Source organism: Corvus brachyrhynchos, unplaced genomic scaffold (genome assembly GCF_000691975.1).
Source record: "Corvus brachyrhynchos isolate BGI_N302 unplaced genomic scaffold, ASM69197v1 scaffold56, whole genome shotgun sequence".
NCBI lineage: Eukaryota > Metazoa > Chordata > Aves > Passeriformes > Corvidae > Corvus > Corvus brachyrhynchos.
The window spans coordinates 5,077,239-5,100,298 of NW_008238664.1; the positions used below are offsets into that span (position 1 = coordinate 5,077,239).

The 23,060-nt window shown below is 43.8% G+C and overlaps 1 protein-coding gene across 4 annotated transcripts in view; it reads left to right on the top strand.

The window, feature by feature from the left end:
- CACNA1I (calcium voltage-gated channel subunit alpha1 I) overlaps positions 1–23,060 on the top strand; it is a 160,152-nt gene that overhangs the window by 80,379 nt on the left and 56,713 nt on the right. For all 4 annotated transcript variants that reach the window (XM_017737984.1, XM_017737987.1, XM_017737985.1 and 1 more), the window contains 3 exons: positions 481–592; positions 1,599–1,732; positions 18,099–18,196. In XM_017737984.1, coding sequence (XP_017593473.1) covers positions 481–592; positions 1,599–1,732; positions 18,099–18,196 — 344 coding nt within the window. The remainder of the gene's footprint in view (positions 1–480; positions 593–1,598; positions 1,733–18,098; positions 18,197–23,060) is intronic.

The window sequence follows — 23,060 nt, forward strand, 5'->3', positions numbered from 1 at the left end:
AAAGAGGGAGAGTTCTAGCATCATATTGTATCCCCTTCCCAATAATCACTAGGCTAATGTAGAGATTAATCTGTCCCTTTTGGTTTAGATCCCCAGATCTTGGAGATCTCTGATACACTAAGGTATAGACCACCTTGGAAAGTCTCTTCCATATATTTGGGAGATTCAGTAAACCAGCGAGGGAAGGGACTCAGCAAACCAACAAGAGAGGAGCAAGCATGTGTTTGACTATGGCAATGATTTGACTTGTGTAAGTACTTCAGGCCTTTTGAGCTACCTCTACTTTCCCTTTTTCAAAAGAGTTTTGGCTTAATCAAGGACTGGAGTAGTGATGAACTGAGTGGGGAAAATGCGGGAATGTAATAAATCAGCCTACCAGCGCTTCTTTCCCTTAATCTTCCTATTTTGTTACTTCAAGCCTAGAGCAAGCTTATCTCAGCCGTGATGCTTTTGCAGAAGTTTTCCTTGACTCTTTTCCACCTGGTTCGAGTGTGTCAGCATGATGGTGATTTTGCTAAACTGTGTTACCCTGGGAATGTACCAGCCATGTGAGGATATGGACTGCCTTTCTGACAGGTGTAAAATCTTGCAGGTAAGCAGATTTCCTTCTTGTTGTGATGGTGCTTCAGTCCAAGTCACAAATTTTCATGCATGCTTTCCTTCAGCGTGTGGGCGATACCTTCCCAGAGAGGCTGGCAAGATTGTCCCTCACAGTGAGCTGTCCTGTTGTAAAACGGCAAGAGTTTGCTTTGAGGAGGGGAATGGGACAGCAGAGAGAATGAATGAACTCTTCTTGTGACTATGCAATACTGAGCCCTTGCTGATCTTCCTGATCCTGCACATAAGCAGGGGTTTCCGGATACAGACACCTACGAGATACATAGGTCAGGGTTAAGCCAGGGAGAAATAACTAAGGTTACACAATCCAGGCAGGAGAGAATAACAACCTCCAATGCATTTGGTAGTCTGGTGATGTGCAAGACTATTACTGATTCAACAGATACTGTGCCATTCAGGATGCCCAAAGGGAGAGGAAATAAAAGGAACACTTAGAAGCGCCATGAGTGCATCCAGCCTGTGAACACACCAGCTGTGCTTGATGCTTCCCCGAAGAAAAGGTGACAGCAAAGGGTGCCATCCACAGTGTTGTTGTGGCTAAGCCTTCAGGTATCTGAAGCTTCTCTCTGTGATGGGTGTGTGCTGTCCAAGCTGTCTGGGGAGTTGCACTATGTCCTCAGCTGAGCCATCTGCAGCAATGTGATGAGGAGTCCCTCCTGGGGGGGATCTTGGAAAAACAGTGTTTTTCTGGCCACGTTTAGATCTGCTGGTGCTGAACCAACACCACTTTTCAAGCCTATGTAAGGAGTCTCGGAGTCTGCATCAGTTACTTCACCTGTGGGTGAAAAAACTACGAAAGCCCTCACTGAATTTGAGCAGCAGGAAACTGTGATGCCAGGGCTACATGGAAGAAACTTCTCCAGCCCTGCCTCTAGCTCATTTTCAGGAGTACTGAAATTAGTATTTTTCTCACATTCTGTGTTTTAAAGTCCACAGCTGAGAATGCTTGTCAAATACGCTCTTGGGTTTCTGTTTGGCAGGTGTTTGATGATTTCATCTTTATCTTCTTTGCCATGGAAATGGTCTTAAAGATGGTGGCCCTGGGGATCTTTGGGAAGAAGTGTTACCTTGGAGATACCTGGAACCGCCTGGATTTCTTCATTGTCATGGCTGGGTAGGTTGATAGTTTCTGGGTTTGTTTATTCTGGGTTTACTAGAGCCTTGTATGGAACAGAAATGATGTAACTGAGGGGAAAGTTTCTACTCTGGTGCTGCTCTGGTACAGCTGCCAAACTGGAATTGGGCATGCTGGGGTTAGCAGCCAATGGAAGAAAGAGCAGACAAGGTAGCTTAACTCCTCAGCTGACGTGCAGCCATCTGTCTAGCACAACTTCAGGAGAGGGTGTTAATTTGTACCAGCCGAAGAGGTTACCCAGAAACGTTTCTGGTTTTTTTGTGTTTTTAAAATGTCTGGGTAGAAGAGGTGTAACCTTTACCAGAACCAATTTAAAGCTAGCATTTCTGTTTCCAGCAGCAGTGTTTCAAGGGTAAGAATGTAGGGGTTTTTTATTCAGGGCTTTTTGGTTTTGTATTGCACCAGCATTACCCACTGTACTTTTGGGACAAGTTGACATTTGAGGGTTTTTTACAACAAAGTTGCTATGGTGAAGCTTTGATTTTCCCCTCTGCGTGTATCAAGTGGAAAGTCTACCAGAATCTGCCTGTTAAAGCACAGCAAAATGTCCATTTCTGATAGCAGTGGGATGTGCTTTTTTTCCCAGAATTCTAATTTTGAATTAGAATGCCTTGTGGTATAATAAAAAAAAAAAAAAAATCAGAAATAAATATATAATATTGCTCTTCTCACAGAAAAAAAAGCTAACATCTTTTCAGAGAGAAGCCCTCAATTTTCTTTTTCTGCAGCCAGGAATTACCAGCTCCACTGCTGCCTGGAAGTGCATGTATTACTGACTGAGCTAGCAGTGAGTTTGAGCTCACTTTGCAGAGTTTTCCCCCGTGGTGTGGAGCAGCACCATCTTTATATTTGCTTTTGACAGAGTTCTTCTACAGCAGGACTTGAAAGTCATTCCCTCTGGAGGAGCAGATAATTGTTTGCTTCTGGGAGGAGCAGAGATTTTCAAACTCAGTGAAGCTGTAAAAATTTGAAGGCTGATTCTCGGTCAGGTTGTGCATGAAAGGAGGACAGGCAGATGAAAGCTGTAGGCTTTTCTAAATTAACACAATATGTGTGAGATGGGAAGACCTTTCTTAAAGCTGAGCCTGCTTCGATTAACATCTGATTTAAAACAGCCTGATGTGAGGAGTGCCACTTAAAGCCCCTGAGACATGGTGCTGAGAAAAGCCAGATCATTGTATGTTCTAGCCTGAGCTCCTGGTGGCAAATTTGCTGGAGACTGGATGCAGGGAAAGCAAGACCATAGCAGAGGAGCCTTTGAGGAAGGAAAAGCTGGATAGGTTTGAAAAGGGGACCTTGGAGCCCATGGTGCTCCTCTGAGTGGGTGAGATGCTGCATTGTGCTGGGAGAAAGACTCTACTCCAGGTGGGCACAGGAGTACCAGCATATGAGGTAAAAAGGCTTGGAAACTGGGGGTCTTGCTCTGTCTGGGGTCCCTGCAAGCATGGTAAGAGAGTGGTGCTATCTGAAGAGATGGTGAAATCAGTGGGCCAATACTAAATGAAAGAGGGTGAGCTCAAATAATTCATGCAGAAAATAAGCAAAATCCACACTACCTAGACAAGAAGGGAGCAAACTCTATTTACATATTTCCTTCTGTCACCATTCCTGGCAGGAATTTGAGGAGAGAGAGAGTCTTTTGTGCATCTGATAGCAGTACTAGGGAAAAAAAGCTTATATCTGAACTACTTTCAATGCCAAGGAGACTTCAAATCAACTCCTTACATATAAAATAATCTGTGTGGAGGATTTTTTATTTCACGTCCAAAACTGAAAGAAATTTGTTGCCTGATTTCTATTCAATTGTCCTCATGAGGTGTCAGAATGAAATGATAGTAATCTCATTAGAATATCTGATCTCAAAGGACTTCTGCTAAAGAAAGATTTTTCCATTTAGTTATATAGAACTAATGACTATATAATGTATTTCGAGTTATAAAAGCTTGTGGTTATTAATTCATTATTCTTTGAAATTCATTAAAATTGTCTGCGCTGTTTAAATAAAACCCAAGGCTTTAACTTGTCCTTACATACTGTAGGCTTTTACTTAACCTCAAATGTAAGCTCCAACATTTATCCTTATTGATCCCACACCTGGATCATGGCTTCAGCTTACTCTGGTCCAGATGCTGCCTTAGCATTCTGATTTAGAGAAGACACCTAGCATTAGGTCTTGCACATTTTCTCCACGCCAGTGAGTTAGGTCCTGATCAGAGGCTAATCAGTTTTCTCTAAGAGCCTTCTCCTTTTCATCATCCTGGATTCTTGTTTTCTCTGAGGGAGGTCATAAACTTGGCTCCTGAGGAAACATCTGTGATGTTGGGAAGCAATGCCCAGCTAGAATATATGCAGCTTCCTCTCAGTTTCAAGAACAAGGACTGTACTTCCCAGCCCTTTCTCTGCCCTTCTCCCTTTCCCAAATAAACACCAGCAAGGCAGCAAAAGTTGCAAAGAATAAACTGTAGCATGGCAAAGTGAAGTTCAGGAGGGGCCCATTCTGTGGGGCATTCTGGGCAGCTGAGATGTCTCCATCTGGCTCACTGCACAACAGCATATTTTATCGAAGAGCATAATGACTATTTGCTGCTAAGGCCCCAGACAGTGTTTTGGTTACATAAACCATGTATTCAGGCAATCATTCGTAGTTATTTCCTTGGAAAGCCAGAAGCTATAGTTGTAGTTAGCTGAATTCCCTCGTGTGCCCCTGCCCTGCTTGCCCCTGCTCCCCACGCAACCCAGCAGCTCAAGGAGGAAGACTCCATTGTCACTAAAAATGTTCCGTTTCCATGGAGATAGGAGCTGACATCACCAGAACTTTCTCCCCTCTCACACACTCCCTCCCCTAACCACCTTCAACATGTTTTTTTTCTAAAAGGGTTAGGGAAAAAACCAAAACCACAGTTAAAAGTCAATGCTCTCCCTCATTGTTCCCCCCAGAGCTCCAAAAATCATATGAGGCAATTTGGTTTGAAGAGTGCCAGTGCCCTTGTATGCACAAACAGCCAGGGCTGCAGATTCAGCTTGTCGATGCTCCCGTTCCCAACTGCTCGCTGGTGACAGGAGGTTGCAAGCTCCCAGACGTTTCAAGCAGACTGTGCTCGTCACACCAGCTGTCCTGGTGGGAGTCCCTCTTCCCTTCCATTTGTGATTAGGTCTTGTCTGTCGTCATTTGTTTCCCACAGAGATGGGTGCGTTTGGAGAGCTTGAACTGAGGCAACTTCAGAGGGCAGCTTCCTCAAGTTGAGAGCCTATGATGGTTTGAAAGTTGAGATAATGAGAAAGCTAATCAAATTGGAAATGTCAGCCAGAGTCTATATGTGTGTGAATTTAGGGGAAGACTCACTTGTTTCTGGGCTCATACTCATCAACTTTTTAAGCCAGGCAGTTCTCTAGCAATAAAAGAGGGAAAAATTTTCCCTGCTCGCTCTAGTCTGTGAGACAGTTGCATTCCCATGTGGTTGGAGATGATGCCACTGTCCCTCTAGGAAGGGGGATATCATCCCTTTATATGTCTGATCTGAGAGTCCCCCGACCTTGGGGGCATGAATTCCATGGACCAAGTGGTTGTTCTGCCCCTCATGATCCAAGTGTTGTAATAAACAATCTGTGGTGGGAATTCTGTCTGTCTTTGCCCTCTTCTGTGGCATCCCTGGGACATGGTAAATTAAGGGGCAGAGGACTTCACTATTTGTCTGGGGGGGTGATTGTGATTACAGGTGTGTCCCCAAAATATGCCCAAAATCTTTTCTTAACTACTTGTTGCTTGAAGTCCATTGGCTGAGGAGAGGGTGGTCTATCTTTCAGAGAGTGCTGTCTTTACCTCTCTCCATTATCACAGTGGAGTTTGCCATGTAGGTCTCAAACTGTGGTCAAATCCCATCTTGACCTTACCTTTGGTGTCAGGAATGGCATTTTGGATATTTTGGCTTTTTGAGTTTTTCTTTTGGTGTTCTTAAACAGCTTTTAAAAGTGGTGGACTTCAGAACAAGACACAGTACTCTGTCAGTGCTTCAGTCTGCTTCAGTGCCTTTGGTTGTAATATTGCCTCTCTATTCCTGCCTGAAATTTCCTGTTTCCTATAGCCAAGTATTGCAGTTGCCTATCCATTCAATCACAGCACCTCGCTATCAATTAATTCAGCTGCTTTCTTCATTGCCTCCAAGCTTGATTGGTTGGGTTTTTTTTTTCCTGTCTCCTCTTCTGAAGAGAGAAAACCCCTTCCTATTACTAGGAACAGTAAACTTTGTTCACAGATGTATGTTGGTTCCATTTTTTCACCCTGGAATACATATTACTTGCATTTCCAGAGCAGTTCATGCTGTTCTGTCCCTGACTTGTCATCTTCATTTCTTTTCTGTTCTCCCAAAAATATGCCTCAACTGTAAAATCCATCGGTGACTTTTTTTAGTTTTCTGTCAGGTTGTGATAAATAAATAAAGAACAGAGTGGCAAGAATTGTGCATTACAGAAGTACATCTGCTTACAAATGAATCCCCATTTAGTGTTGCATGTGAGGTTTATTACTTAGACAGTTTTTCTCTAGCTAATGTATGTCATGACGATTACATATCATTCCAGCCATATCAACCTAATTACTTGTGTGAACCAGACTTGTAATCTCATAAGAAATTACGGCACATTAGTTTGATGATGTCTATTTTTCCTTAAACTTGTATTGGGTATGGCTAATTTTGTTATCCACTTTTAATCCATAATCTATTCAAGATGCATATTGAAAATTTCATTACTGTACTGTCACCAGCATCAGTCCAGTCATTGAGATCACTGTGTACTGGCATAACATCAGAATTCCTTTGACCCTTGGATGCTTTCCCAGTTTTCTGAGTGCAATCAAAAATTATCAGTACTGGTCCAGATCTTTTCTGGCCGTCTCTTTTAAAACTCTTGCATACAAATTGTCCAGGCTTGCTTATCTTAGAAAATCCCTATTTAGGCACAGCCTAAAATACTTGATCACAGCTGGAGCTGAAATTAGCTCATTATGATCAATGGTGCACATACATCATCTGACCTTCCCCAGAGGACTTTTAACTGATGTTTTCTGCCTTTTTTACACTTAGTGACAATTCTGTTATCTTGTTCCAAAACTTATGCCATTTTATGCGCTCATTCAGTTCTCTTACAAATTTTCTACAAGTCCATCTCCTAATTTATATTCATTGGTATCACCTTCCCCTCTCCTGCTATTCCGTTGCTGCTTTTGCTTTCACTTATGTTGTACTATCTTTTTAGCCTGTTCACCTCTCTTGTCTCTACTGAAGCTTCTTGGACACCTGATAAATATTCCTAAACACCACTTGACTGTACTCCACAGCTCATTAGTTGAAGTCTGGCTAGTCTGACACATGGAGCTATTTAAAAGATGTGTAGATGTGACTGGTGTTTACGGACAGGGTTTAGTGGTGGACTTGGCTGGGTTGAGTTGGACTCAATGATCTTAAAGGTGTTTTCCAATCTAAATGATTTTATGATTCTGTGGCTGTTTCTGTATGGTTTCAAATTCATGAATGTGGCCTCACTAATCCACCAAACGTATCTGGTACTGTTGATGACCTTGCATGATTTGGACATAGCACATGTAATCAAGTTCTATAATTTTTTTTTTTTTTTAATAACTTAATAGACAATCTCTCTCTGTCTATTTTTCTTTTAATAACTTAATAGACAATCTCTCTCTGTCTTCCGTTCTTGAATACAATTTTCTGTGATTTGTAAGGCTGGGAACTTGCAAGGAGATTTCGGTACCTCCAATGCATTGCTCAAATTTAATTCTTAGAGATGGATGGGGAGAGTGCTTTTATCAAGAGAGCTAGTCAGCCTCTCTTCTGGTGTGATCTGGACATACCTAATTACATTCACAGGATCATAGATAATCAGGGTTGGAAAGGGCCTTGTGGAGTCTCCACTCCAGTCTTGTTCAAAGGAGGGTCAACAGCAAACTCAAGTTAGAGCTGTCCAGACAAGTCTTGATAACCACCACAGATGGAGATGGCACCACCTCTCACCATCCCACCCTCACTGCTGATGTATCTCTGTAACTAGTCTGAACCTTCCTTTCCTCTTCGGATTTATGTTTGTTGTGTCTTGTTGTCCTGCCCTGTGGCACTGTGAAGATTCTGGCTCAATCTCCTCGCTGACTGCCTTGTAGCTACCAAGGAGCTACTGGTAGGTCCCACCAAAATCATCTCCTCTCCAAGCTGAACAAGCCCTCATCCTTCAGCCTCTCCTTACAGGACAAATGCACCAACCCTGAGCACCTTGGTGACCCTCCCCTGAACTTGCTTCAATTTATCAACACCTTTTACTGGAGGGCCAAAACTGAATGTGCTATGTTAGATATGGTCTACCAAGTGCAAAGTAAGGGGCATAACCCCCGCCTCATCTACCTGCTGCAGTATGGCTGGTGCAGCTTGGTATGTCACTGTCCTTCCCTGCGTGGACTGTGTGTCACCTGTGTCCCAGGACTGGCAGCTCCTTTTCAGCAGCACCACTATCCATCAGTCCGGCCCAAATGCAGCACCTTACATTCATCTGTTGAATTTCATGAGGCTCCTGTCAGCCCATTTCTCTAGCCAGGAGGAATTCTCTACATGGCAGAAAATTAATCTGTAAGTATTTTGTCGCTGATTCTGTAGTAGAAAATGCCATTCTTGACAGAGTGTGTTGCTCCCCCTCTCTTTCTGTCCACTTGAGCCTCCCTACTAGGTTAAAATCCTGGATTTTAATATTCCTTTCATGCAGATTTTCCCACCAGGCCTTCCTAATGCCATTTAGGCATTGTACTCATAAAATGAACAATTCTTATTCTCTTTATTACTCAGGCCCCTAGCACTGGTGTATAGGCGACACTATTTTTCTCCTCTTTACATCTTTTAGTGCCTTGATTAGTTTTGTTCTTGACATGGAGGTTCGGTAAGAATTAACTCTTTTCCTAGTTTTATCACTTTCCCCTTTGGTCTTTCATTTAGCAATCTTCTGACTGGTCTTTCTCTCAGTTCTCTAAAACCTAATTTTTCTTCTGATGAAATGCTGGTTAATATTTCTGGGCAGGATTAGCCCAGTGCTCTGCAAGTCTCATGCTCTCTGTGGCTGGCCAAGCCAGCACTTTGTTACCAAACCCCTCTGTCACCTTTTTGCCTGTTGGCTAGAATGTGCGACTAAGGACTTCAGCTGAATATTTATTGTCCAACTTCTTCAGAAAGAGACATAAATCCAAGTCTATAATATGTGGTATATCTATCATGGTAAGAAAAACAATTAGTTTCAAAACACATCAGCATGGATAAATACTGTCCTTGTAGTCTGAACGCTTTCCTAAATTTGCTTTTTAGTTTCACCTATAGTATGGCAGCACGGCTCTCCTGGTATCTCCATTTCTCGTCCAAAGCATCCTTTCCTTTTTGAGTAGTTATGCAGCCTTTGGAGAAGGTTTTGTACAGCTGAAGATCTCTTCTCAGGCAAGCCTGATAGCCCCCTAGGCTGAGCAGAACACTTCTTCTCACTCCCCGTTCCTTTTGGCTAGTTGCTTCTTCAGGAGTGCTTTATGCAGCTTCCACACCAGGAGTCTGGAAAGTATTTCTATTAACTGAGATATTACTTTTACATTCTCTTTCTGATAGTTATTTGCTGTCCTTGAGTTCTGTTCCCCATAATTCCTTAGATATGGCATCCTTTCCATAAACTTGCAGTGATGATGCTTCCCAAATTCATCCATCCAAGCTCTTTTCAAACGTGTGCAGCATCACTGTGAACACCAACTTTCTCCTTACATGGAAAGCACTTACAGCCCCAAGTTCATCCCTCTAAATTTCAGCCTAGGAAAGGCAACTGGCAGCTCTCTGAAGGATGTGAGGTACCAGCCCCCCATCCTCAAATGCCCACCTGTTTCCAGGAAACAAATCCATCACTGCATGGTGCCCTTCCACACTGGGAAGATGCCTCTTAGCCTGAAAAACACCAACTGGCCTTAATCTCACAAGATGGGGAAGTGTGTTGCCAATCTTCTGCTTTTTCTTTGCTTTTAATTAACTACAGTCGTTCAGGGACCTGGCCAGAATTTGCATAGTTATGACTTTAAAATCTCAGATCATTAAATACTTATTAGCAGCAGAGTAAACAGCAGAATGCTCAGAAAATCCTAGTTAGCTAATGTTCGATGCCAAATAGAAGTTTCTATAAAATTATGGCAAGTTAAAGAAAACTGTAATAAATATAGCAATTAGGTGTTTCGAGTAGTGATCAGAAAAAGATGGAAACCAGCAAGCAGCAGGCTAAATAGCATCTTAACCAAAGGTAGAAATAGCAGCAGCACAGCCCTCCCCTCGAACATGCACTCGCTTTTTCCTCCTTAATGATACTAATTATTTCATTTGCTTTCTCCCAGTAAAACTATCCCTAGATGTGCAACATATTGAAATGAAAGCAGTCATCAAAACGAAATGAATCACACCAGAGAAGAATGAAAACAAGGAGGCAGCGCTACCCTGCCTGCATAATGTGTAGTTCTCAATTATTGCCTCTGCTTTTTTGCCTTCCTGAAAGCTAATTCCTTACCATGTGAATGTTAGGTTTATTAAAAAAAAAAAAAAACAAACACAAACCCCCCCAAAATAAGTAAACCCAGCAGGCTCACAGGACCAAAATGCAGACATTCTTTTTTATTTTTCTTCTTTATTTTTTTCCCTAAGCAGTGAAATACAGAGCTCAGAGCCTGTGTTCTGACTCTTGGTTTTTAAGTGAGGCCCCATCACTCGTATTCAGTCATCTGAGCTTGGCGAGTCCTTCTGGCTTTCTTATCACAGTGTGAAAACCTGCTTATGTCTTTTTGTATCATGTCTCCGAAACTATTAAGGAACTCTGACATTTTCTCTTAGTACACAGTTTGGAAAGAAATCTGAGTGTTCCAGGGTGTGAAATAATCACATTCTAGGCAGCAAGGGACCAGTCTTACAGGCTCTGGAAGCTTTCAGCAGCTTTTGCTTGCACAGCAATATAAAAAAAAAGTAAAAAAAAAAATTTGTACTGGAGGGGGGAGAGTTGCAGGTTATTTTTTTAAGAATATAAAGCATCACAGCTCAGGAGCTGACTGTGTAATTAGTAATTGATCTATTGCTCCCTGAGGAAATGTCTTTTTACTAACAGAATTATAGACTCTTTATTATTATTATATTTTATAAATGAGGAAAAAAGAGTGTAATTTTTGCATTTCTTGTTTTACCAGCAAGGCTTTTTTTTTTTTTTTTACTTCTATCTTTCAGCTTTCATGTCAGCAGAGAGTTTTCTTTTTGCAGCATAATGAGCTCTAAATTTAAAAGAGATAAGCAGGACTACTTAGCTTAGTACACTGTGGTTTGCAGAGCAATTTGGAGGCCTAATGTGTTATTCCATTTTTTCTGTGGTAGATGTTGAAAGGATTTTGGATCATCTGTTTAGGGTGTGTTTTTAAGCCTGGCCCCAGAGGCACCAAATGGTACAAAAGGGGTGCAAATGCACAGTTTGCTCTTCAGGTACTTACATCTGTATCTATCTATCTATTCATCTATCTCAAGTGAGCTGGTAGGAGGGTCAGTGCTGGAATCTGCCTGGCAGCCCTGTGCCTCCTGCAACACAATGTCCATATAGCAAAAGATCAGGTCCAGATAATGAAAGAGTCTTTAACTTTCGCTGTAGCCCACCGGACCTTTGGGGAAAATAAGGATATGGCTCCAGCTGTAGGGCAAAATGGTGGGCATGGGGCAGAAATCTTAAAAAAATAGGTCCTGGCTGGGAGCCCTGCTGGGCTGGCAAGTAGCCTGTCTGCATCTGCTGGTACTTGTGCATCCTGTGGCTGCAGGCTCTGAGTGGCAGCAGTAGTCCTCCTCTCTTGCCCAGTGTCTGATCAGGCCTCATCAAAATCTCCTGGCTCTGCTTCTAGTATGTCCAGATGGATTTACAAGAGATTGGATTCATCTTCCAGCTCTCCTTGTGTACAAGCTCAGGCATGTCCAGCCTTAGCAAGGGATGACAGGAGGTGTCTTGAATGCCACATGTGCCCCATACTCTAGACTTTCATCTGTGTGCTCTTTTTCCTGCCTGTGTGCTCTTCCTTCTGCCTCATTGCTGTTACTCCAGTGCTGCTGGTCCCCACTATCCAGGCAGCTGTGGACCTCAGGAAGTGGATTTTATTGCCTGCCTTCCCTTTCCACAGCACAGATTTGGCTGATGGAATCTCTGGTGTATATGACTGAAGTGAAAGAATTTAGGGATAAATCAGTCTCCCACCACCCCACAAACTTCAGGTGGAAGATTTGAGCTGTGGGATGGCTTATATACAAGAGGCTAGACATTTTGGTAAATGAAGAGATGTTGGAGCTCCAACTTTTGGCATAGATATCTGAATAAAATTTCAGTCAGGGAAAACTGACAGTCTTATATTTTCCCTATGGACTCCTATGTTCTGGATCTTCAAAGTGGTAGAAATTCCAGTTTGTAAAATGTGATTGCCAAATCAAGGAGCCAAGGACAGAAAGGCATATTCTTGTACGCAGAAGACATTGATTAAATCCCATCTAGCCACAGTACAGGACACACCCTGAGCCCTGACATAGCTGAGAAACTGAAGCTCTGAAGGAATTCAGAGCAGAGACCAATCAAAGTCTTCTGCCCTGGTCACATCAGGTGCTCATAGATGTAGGGATCAAATGGCAGTCCACAAGCAGGAAAAGCTTCACTTCCCACCGAGACCCATAGCAAGTCTGAAATTACAGCTAGAAAGTCACAGCCATGATGTTTTTGCCTTCAGTGCCAAATGTAAATTTATTTGACAAAAAATATTAATTGATTAGACTGCAGTTAATTAGATTTCAATTGAAAACTTCTATCAGAGAAAGGGAATTAGGCAGCTTTTGAATTTGACAAAAACATATTGGCTTTGTGTCATAAGAAAAATACTGCCTCAGTATTTTTCACGGATGATTTCAGAATAGGTTTTAAATACCGTTTCTTGGCTGCTAATTTTCAGCAAATAGAAGTTCAGAAGCCAAGATTAGGAAAGTTAATAAGTATTTAATAAAGGTATAAGGAGATGTAAATATGAAGAGGTAAATGGTAATGTTTGAACTGTTTTAATAATGGATTTCATTGAATGTAACTGTGAGGTAGCAGCTAGCCAGGCATTGCATAAGTACATTATCTTGGGTCACACGTGCAGCAGATAAAGTCTGAATTTTCTGGACTCCTTACATGGCTTTCATATTCTCACTTTGCCTATTTTAGATAGTCTTATCTTTATTTCTCCTTCCCGCTGGTCAGTCTGCTCTCCTGTGCCTGGCACAGAGCCACGCTGGCCATGCATTTCTGCTGTTGGACAACGAGCGCTGCTCTTCTCGAGTGCCAAGGCAGACCCAAGCCCACTCTTGAGCTCACAGGTGCAGAGGACAAAACAAGTGCCAAGCTGTAGCTGATGAAGCTGTTCTGGTGTTGTTGAGGCCTCACGAGCATCAAAGGTTTCCATGCCCCCTTGTCCCTGTGTACTCGCTGTCTGCTCCAGTGGTGTGACACAGGACAGAGGTACATGAGACCACGCACACTCTGGACAGGGTCAGCGTGCTAACAAATTGCTCAATTGTTCCCTGCAGTAGCTTGGTCTCACCTCTGTTTAACTCCAGGTCCTTTGTGTGTTCAGCTGAGCAGATTTAACTTAGTGGAAAAATACGAAGGAAAGTCAAGGGGCAATGGCAAAACTGGGAATTAGGAAGAAAGATTAAAATGAGAGGTGGAAATGTTGCAGGCAGGTGTGCATCAGAGGGATGTAAAGAGGCAGGGAGCAGGTGGGATGCCTCAAGATTGGGGGGGGAGGCAGAGCTCGAGTGGAGAGGTGTTCCCTGCCAGGCATCCCCCTGCTTCTGCAGGATGAACCCCATGCATGCAGCCAGTGCCGCTGTCCCATTTCCCACCCTGACAGTGTTCCCCATGTGCATCAGTCTTGAGCTGTGTCGTGTGGAGACACTGTGTGTGCCAATCCCCTCTCCTTCCAGAAGAGTTTCGTGTGGAAAGTTTTGAAGAAGAAAATCTCTAGCAAGGGAAGAAGAATTACTGTAAATATTCAATTATCTTGACAGCTCAGTGCTCAAATTCCATCACAGATGAGAAGTTTGTCTGATTTAGCATAGTTTAAGCTTCTGAACCTGTCCTTCCACTCACCTACTCTCACCAGAGGCCGCAAAATACTTTAGTGGTGCTAGAAATAAGCTGCTGTTTCCCTTAGAAGAGATGCATTTAACCCTGTTCCCTCATAATAAAGGGAAAGGACTCACAGCTAGCACAGTCTTTTTTTTTCTTTCCTTCCTTTCCCACATCCTAGACTTTTTCTGACTGCCCCTAGATCTTAAAGAATTTATGGTGTTTACTAACAAGACATGCTTTAAGCAGCCAAGAAAGAGAGGAGGACAAGATGAAGGGTAGTCAGGTCATGGGGGCTACCCTTGCTCATGGCACTGAGCTACTACAAGGTAAGGACAAGGAGCCTGGGAATGTCCTGGAGTTCAATAGGTGGCAACCATTTCGTGCTAGCTGCAACATTTCCTTGCTCTTGGTTTACAAACACCCAGCAAACACATGGTTCTGCAGGTTGCTGGTGGGATAAGGATCCAAAACCCACCTGCCTGAGAGTCCAAATAAGCACAGTACGCCTGACCCACCACCACAAGATCTCTAGACACAGGAAATGTGAACCTCCTGACATAAACCTGCTGACAGCTTCTGACTGATCACTTTTTGGGATGAGTCCTTTTGACTCTGTCGACCTGGCATCACCTCCATGTATGGCATTAGGAAATGGGGTACAGCCCAAACCTAGAGCACGTTAAGAGTCCACAGTTCCCTGGCTGTAGGAAGCAGGGCTGGCTGGAGAATGATAATAACAAAAAGAGCTGGGCTAGCAATCCCTGAAATGCTGCAGATGCCTGGAGACTCCAGCAGAGTCATTTAGAGACCCTATTTCATTAGAGCAAGGAGGCAACATTTGGATTTGTCAGTTTTACCTACACAGAAGATGGGTGGGTTTTTGGTAATCAGTGGAGTTTCGCTGCACCTTGGTCATCTGCATGGTGTGAGCATGTTACCCTTGCACAAAGAGAAGTGTGAACATAAGCTGATGCTGAAGTGATCACTAGGAAAGAAAAGGTGAAAGTGAGAGGTCCTAATGTAAAATTACACTGGAATTGCATTGAAGTTGTTTGGATACAATCTGTGTGTCTACAATAGTCATATCTCATCCACAGGGGCTTAAGCATCCTGGATTTCTCTGTTGTTACAACCAAGACCAGGAGGCCTCAGGAAGAACTGTAGGCAGAAGAGGTCTCTTAATCGAGCTGAAGCCCTGGGCCCTCCTAGGGATGAGTTCATTTTTGTTACAAGTTGCTCTCTAAAAAATTTAGCAGTTGCCCTTTTCTAACCCATCCTTGGGAACAGCCTGCTGTTTTCCCTGGCAGTGTGATTGTCTGCTCAGCTTTTTTGTCTGGCTACACTGGAATGTAATGGCAGTAAGTCTGTGAATATGTGGCCACTGAGGGCTGCAGGAGGCTGGCTGGCTGCTGTCTGAACCACAGAGTTGAGTTAAGGCAGCGTTTGCCTTGTGCTGAAAGGACCCACAGTCACTCCTTTGAGGATTAATAATTTTCTAGTGACACTGGGACTGTACTACATAGGTGGTGAACTCATTCCAGCTAGGAGAGGGCAGTGATGTGCACCTGGTTAAGGTCACTCACGTGCTTGTAGCCACAAGAGAACAAAATCCAAATGGTTTGTAAACATTTTAAAACTAATTTTGCATGGTTAAGGCTAAGAAAAGATGTCACCTCTGTCCATTGATTTCATGTCAGCCCTAGCCCTGTGCTTTTCCCCTGTGCTTGGTTTCTGTGAGGGCCACAGTGTTCTTCCGGACTTCCTATTTGGCTCCTCACAGTTCAGAAAAAAACAGTACTTGAAATTAGATGTGTTTTGGGCTAACAGCTTACTTGGCATTTGACTCTGTTTCAGGTTGTTCTGCTCCTGCTCCAAAATAATATTTTTTTTGCCTTCAGAGGCAACCCAGTGCTCTTAGGGGATGAGTGGTTTTAGGAGAGGAAAGGAAGTTCACTGGAACTTCACCAAGCTTGGAGGCCTTTATGCTTCTGTGCATATCTGCACCCCCACAGCAGACTGCAGCGTGGGGGCTCCTTCAGTCAGGAAGCTGCCCCTGTGTGCCAGGTCTCTGTGAAGAGCTGTTAGCTCATGTCCTGGGAGCAGTACAAAAATGTCTGCAGCGTGCTTTGCCCCTAACTGTAGTTCCACAGCTTCAGCAGGTCTGTCTAATTCTGGAGCAACAACGCACTGGTGAGATAATCTTGCTTTATGTGGAGCAAGGTTAGTCAGTGCTTACTCAAGGCCCTTTCACTGTGTGCCTTTGCACCACACACGTATGTCCTGTAGTCATGTCCATGCATTTATGTCTCTGTGTGTTCCTCCTCCTTTCATACCTGTTTCCCAGTTTCACCTGACTGGATCCCAAGCCTTTGTCTATCACTAATTCTTTCTGTAGGCTGGTTGAATACTTCTGCTTGGTTTGGGGTCGGGGCTTTCTTTGGGGAGTGGGAATATTTTGATTATCTGCATGAAATCCCTTGTCTCTTCTTCTGCACTTGGTATATGTGGAACTGACAGCTCCGGGGAGGTAAATGAATGCCACTGCATTTCAGAGGAAGAATTATTTCATGCAATTACCCTAAAAGTGCATGAGAGAACAGACTGAAAGGAATGAGGGAGAGAAAGAAAGAGAGCATGAGAGAGGATAATCACAACACTTCGACAAGTTTACCCCACCGTGTTTGAAAATCTATCACTCTGACAAGTCCCCTTTGTGAAAGGTGTAGACAGATAACCAGGCATTAGCTCTTTGAGGTCCTCTTGAATGGAGGGTAATCAACAGAAGGATCAGTTCACTGGTCCATTTCACTCGATGCCTCTTCCTGATTATTTTTCACAGACTGGCTGTACCCCATTTCCCTCTCAGTGTCTCACTTCAGCTGTCTCATTCAGTTCTCAGTGATTCCTGGTCAGAGGGATTTGGGTCAACTTTAGGTTGGCTTGTGAGTCTTCCTGTATAAATTATGATGGTTTTTGTTCTGAGAAAGGGGGCAGTAACAAAAGGCTGTTTCCCCAATCCCTCCCTGTCTCCTGAGTCTTGTTAAAATGCCAAGGAACAGGGAACTTTTTGTAGTTTCATTATTCATGTCTGAGAAGAGATTCAGCAGAAGCAGTTCCTGTCCTGCCTGCTGCTGTTTCACTGGCCAATTTTGTCACTCTCTTGATCCCATCACCAGATCAGGGTTACCCGAGGGAAGCTGGTGACAACGGCCCATGTCTTCCCGGAGGCCTCGTGCATCTGTGTTCACGAAAACATGAAAGATGCTTTGAGGTCCTCAGGTGGAAATTGCTGGCCCGGATAAATTATCAGTATAATAGTTTCTTGCCATGCTTTCAAAGAGACAGGACATTTGCCATATTGGGTGAGGAGAGAATGCTGGGCTAAGGATTGCTGAGCCAGGTCACTTTTTGTCACCTGCACCTGCTGCTCTTGCAGCAAAGCCAATGCATTAGTCACACCTCTTTGCACTTTGAGGTTATTTAGAGCACATGTTGTTGGGTTAGGAGAGCTAAGGTCTAGCATATGTCCTAAAATTAGGCTTTTCCCCTTTTGGTTGGTGTCAGAAAGGAGTGGTTCATAGCCATGGGGGAAGCCTTTCCACCTAGTCAAGGCAGGCAGTGCTTTAAGTAAGAGGGTTTGTTTCTGTGTAAGTTAAAACAGCTTAGCTGAAGCTGCCTCCCGGGACCATATCCTGCAGTGGGAGATGAGGGGAACACAGGGAGCACCCCCTGTGCTGCAGGTAACTCGAAACTAAACTGGCCACACAGCCCTCCTCCTGCTGGCCTCGTGTGCAGTGGCCACCCCCTGTGTGTGCCCTGGCCAGGGGTGTGTGCTCCTTGCCAGTGCATCTTCACTTGGCTCCTTCCTCTCCTGGCGCTCGCAGCAGGTACGTGTTAGCACAGCTCCTGGCCTGTGTCCGCGAGAAATGCGCTCACCGCTCACTGAGTTTTCTGCCAGAGGAGCTGTGGGCTCTGGGCTTGTCCCATAGGGCTCATGGAGACTTCATTTTTGCTTCCAAAGGCTCAGGCTTCATCCTCATGACTTCCAGAAACTCCTCAATGAAGAAATGATAAATCTGTGGCTCAAGCCAAAATTCTGGATTCTTTTAAACTTTCTTTTTCTCTCTTTTTTCTCTCTCTCCCTCTCTCTCCCCTTCTGCAGGATGGTGGAGTACTCCCTGGATCTCCAAAACATTAACTTGTCTGCAATCCGTACTGTCCGTGTCCTGAGACCCCTGAAAGCTATCAACCGTGTGCCTAGTAAGTCGTGCTTCCCTCTCACACCTCTCAGCTTGGCTTGTGGGGAGTACCTGGTCAATAAGGCTGTGTGTGGTGGTGTTGTCCCAGCAGGGTTCAGGTACAAAGTGAATAGAGGCTTCTGTAGGGTGTGTGCAGGCTTTTTGCCATCACAGGGCCAAGACGTGTTGTTGGATCGGCAGGAAAACAAGAGTGTCCCAGCATACCGGCGCTAGTCATCCCTTGTGCACGGCCATGTTGATGGAACTTCAAGAGTTGAAGGTGAAAATTATGCAGTAAATGAAAGTGTTTTTTCTTCCTCTTACTGAAGGACATCACAGGTTTAATGATGTCTGTAGCTTCAAAAAGGCCTGTGTGTGAGGTCTGGAGAAGGATGAGCTTTGGGAAGCAGGGAAATTAGTTTGCTCAGGCTTTCACAAGGCCTTCCAGATTCTCTCATCTGAAAAATGTTCATGCCATTACAGGTTAGGGGCGTGTAGCACCGACTCATGGCTGTTTCCTCCTCCCCTTGTACTTTGTACTCCCTCTTTTGTGCCAACAGTGCCCTCTGTGAGCTGCTGTGTGTGTATGAGCCAGGCTGAACACCACTGGGCTGGGGCTGCCAGGGCTGTGTCTGAGCCTGGATGTGTCAGCCCTGGGAGACTTTAGGCATTTCTTCTGCAAGTTTTCAGTCTTACAGAATGGCAGGAAGTCTCTTTGCTGTTCTCCATAATCTCCCTGATCAGGCTGTCTGCAGTGGCTAACACCTTGCCAGAGCTCTCCTAATCCTTCTCTCAAGCTCAGATGCTCCTTTTTCTATTCCAGACCTGAGAAAGTTTGCACAGTTGACCTCCTAGTCTGCATCGTATGTTTTTCCTTGTGCCAAAGTCATTTTCACGATATCACCTCTTTCTTGAACATGCTGTGGAGGTGAATTTCAGAGACTCTGGCTCCATTCAAAGCCCAAGAGGGATCTTGTCCCTCTTCCTGGATATACTTTTATCTTTGAGCAATAGCCCTGAAAAGAAGGTGCTGAAAGGTGTGAAGGAGAAACTGAGGCACAGTCCTGTGTGCCCAGCATGGCAGGAGGGGACCAGGCAAAAGATCCACTGGTTGGAGCACTGAGAGAACAGCCAGGAATGTAACAGGTCCATCATATGATCATAAAGACGAGGGTCAAGAGAAGCTTTTGGCTATTCCCTGTCAGCAAAAAAACTCCCCCAGTCTGTCTCCATCTCTCTGGCCCTTCTCCAGAGAGGAGAGGGCTGGGTGCCAGCCCTGGGCCTGGGGTAGAAGCTTTCTGTAAGGGGGTGGCCTGGAGGCTGTGCATGGCAGGCTCGCCCCTTCCAGGAAGATATGGGCAGCTATGTGACAGCAGCCCCATCCTTGTGTTGTGCAGCCTCTTCTCCTCCCTCCTTCATCAGGCGTGCCATGAGCTTGTGCTGAAAGACTGCTTTGAGAGCCTGAAGCCTATTATCAGTGTAGACATTACCTTGGAGGCAAATGGAAACATCCGGAATGAGATCCAATTAACCCTTACAGGTGTCTGCCATTTTAATTGCTGGACAAAGGTGGCCAGGAGCCTGGCAGAAACTTGAGGCTTTGTATTATTCCTATTTATCTCCTGGAACAGCCAGAGCTGCCCCAGGGAGGAACAGTGTGAGCCATGTCAGAACTGACCCACCAGGGACCTGCTCCATCCATGCAGAGGCACCAGAGATACTTTCCATCTTCTTTCCTGACCTTTGCAGAGCAGATGCCATTGAATTCCCCCTGGCTGTCCCTGCCCTGACACTGCCTGTTTGCTCTTTTCATCAGTATAGAGCTTCACCTGTATGAAATTGATGCTGTTTTAATTTCCACTCTGTGGTTAAATCTTTATGTATTTTTCTTGCTACATAAATCTGTGGTTATGTGCAGAGAATATTTTGGAAGAAAGACATCCTGCCATTAATTAAAACAAAAAAAAAAAAGAAACTGGATTTCCTGGGAGAGGAAGCATTGACTTGAGGGCTGAAAACTAGCAAAGAGGCTGTAAATGAAGGCTTGTGATAAATGGGAATGAGCTGCATTAGAAGAAGGTGCCTAGTGGGGCACAACAAACATAATTAATGGGACCTTTGGCCACAAATCTTTTTTTAATGTCTTTTTAAAGTTCTTCATTACTAATCTGAAGCAACAGGAAAGTCTATTAGTGAGATGTACTGATGATACCAAGCTGGAGGTGTTGCAGGTGTAGCCAAAAAAAGTGGGAAATAGGACAGCAGGAGGTAGAGGGAAATTGAGGTCGTGGTTGTGAGTGTGAGATATCTGGTGCGAGGCAAGGAGTGGGGGGTGGTTAATCCTAAAGGCAGATTTTCAGCCATGTCCCAAAGGCTGTGATGGGACAGGGTGGCCCAGTGTTTGCCTTGGACATTTCAAAGGCTCCCACATGGACACCCAGGCAGGGACTGATTTTCCCAGAGGAGTCTGGCTGTGTGGACTGAATAATGGCAGTTTACTATCAGGAGAGTGGACAAAAAGATTGGGAACCTGACTGATTAGAGCATGAGTGGAAGAGTGCTCAAGTGGTCTGTCAGGGTAAATTATTTAGTGCCCAAAGAACTTTACTAATCTGCCATTGTTTGAAAAGTCCACATACTTATGTGAGAAATTTCTGGAGAATTTTGAGAGAAATTTCGTACTACATGATGCAAGGGGAAAAAAAAAGGCTATAACAGAAAATTAGGAGAGAGGATATTCAGAAGGAATTCCTAGGGAAACAGTAGCAACATGGCAGAGGAAAAAGTTCAATAAACTTATTTTATATTCTTGGCAGGTGTGCAAGGCTGAAGTTTAAATGCCCAAATTCCCAGATTGGATGTGTCTAAATTCTGCTTACACATGCTCATTCTTAACATGCTACTGAAAGCCCTTCCTCACAGTGACACTTCTGAGGCTTTGAAACAATATCCCACAAGGAGCTGGCAAATTCTATTTGCCAGTGCTGTACTTATTATCTGTGGTAAAAAGGATGCATGTGAGGATGTAAAGTCTCTCTGAATCATGACAGAAGAAGAAAAGGACATCCAGTGTAACCAAAAGGTGGTAAATGTCCATTAAGAATGACAGTTTCTACCCAGTTTGTAGTTAGGGTGTAAAGCTCGCTGCCGCGGGAAGTGGCACTGTGCAAGTAAAGGAAGTAAAACGGGATTTTCCAAGGGATGCCCCATCCCTGGAAGTGTTCAAGTTCAGTTTGAATAGGGCTTTGGGGAACTGGACTAATGGAAGGTGTTCTTGTCCTTGGCAGGGAGGTTGAAAGTAGATGTTCTTCAGTGTCCTTTCCAAACCATTCCATGAGAGCTCACATGGAGACACCTCTAGATTTCAAACCTCCTTTGGGGTTAGAGCTGATCTTTAGCTACTGGTTATCAGCAATTGATTGCATCTCTTGCAATTCTCAGCAGGATGTGCTACTGACCATTTGAGATTTCCTGTCTGAAGCACCCTGGGGTTCTGCCCTGCCTGATCATTCCTCCATTCTCATGTTATCATTGGAGTGTACTAGAGAGAACATGAGGCCACCCTGGTCTTGTAATATGTATCACACCTTCATTAACATTCCCTCTTATCTCTTGCATTCCTGACTACAAGCCCGGGAACTCTGCCTTTTGGAGTCATGTTTGAAAATGCAGCAAATGAAAAATCAGAGATCTGTCTGGTCCTATTGCCATGTGATTCAATTCCATGGCAATGAGCTGGTGTGACAAGCCCTGCAAGTCACTGAAGAAGTGTGAAGAGTAAAAAAATACCCTCCAGGTCCCTGTCAGAGGTAGTTGCTTTCAGCTCTGGGCATGTCTGTGTCCCGGTCTTGGGGTGAAATTCCACATCCATCGGTTTTTATCCTCTTGTGATTGTGTGGAAGGTTGCTGGGTGAAATACTGCTTTTTGTGCTGGCTCTTTTTTTGTTGCTTCTTCTCAAGGCAAGGCACAAGGTTTGGGGGGGAGGCTGGTTTTGTTTTATTTTTTTTGCCTGCTTTTGAGCAGTGAGTCTGTGATCATTTCTGGTAATTTGAAATTCTTGCTCTTCTTTCATTAAGTTTTTTTGACGTCGAAGAAGGAAATGTTTCTTCATTTTACTCTTTCTTGGCGCATTGGCCTTATGCAAAGAAGAGCCCTTGCATTATGTTTGATGTCTTCCACTTTCTACTTACAATTTAGCAGCTGATTCATCATTGGAAGCAGATTTCTTCAGCTGAGCACACTGTATGGAAGCGAAGGAATCTGTTGCAGAGCAACTTTACGGGGTAGAAAGTGTATATATGTGCTAATACTCTGTATGTAAGTGGCAGTGATACTTATGTGGAGTTATAGGTATCAGAAAAATAACATTATATGCTTATTACTAGGTGTACAGAAAATAAAATTTCAGATTTGTGGGAAGTTCTGCTTTTTCTAGATGTGTTTTTTTCAGTCAGAACAAAAATAATCTTTTCTCATCCATTTTAATACAGCTTTATGCTGCCTAATTTTAGGTGGTTTGTTTCGTTTGATGTTTTTTCCTATACTGGATCCTGACAAAAAAGTTTAAAAATCAGAAATCCTCAATCATGCCATTCTAGTATAAAAATCCTTTCCTCTCTTCTTGTCCTCCTTTTTTTTTTTTTGCTAAATGTTTTAATAACTATTGCATTGTTTTTATTTCAATCAAATAACTTTTTTTTTTTCCTAGTACAAGTGCTGTGTGCTAAAATCTTGGTCTAGTTCCATTTTTCTTTATTGATGATTGTAATTACAGTAACTCCATGGGTCCAAATAGACTGGACTTTTCTACTTTTCTTCTACAGATCTCAAAGATATAAACCATGGCTTGTTATTTTTAGTCTTTCTTATGCTTCACACCAGGTTA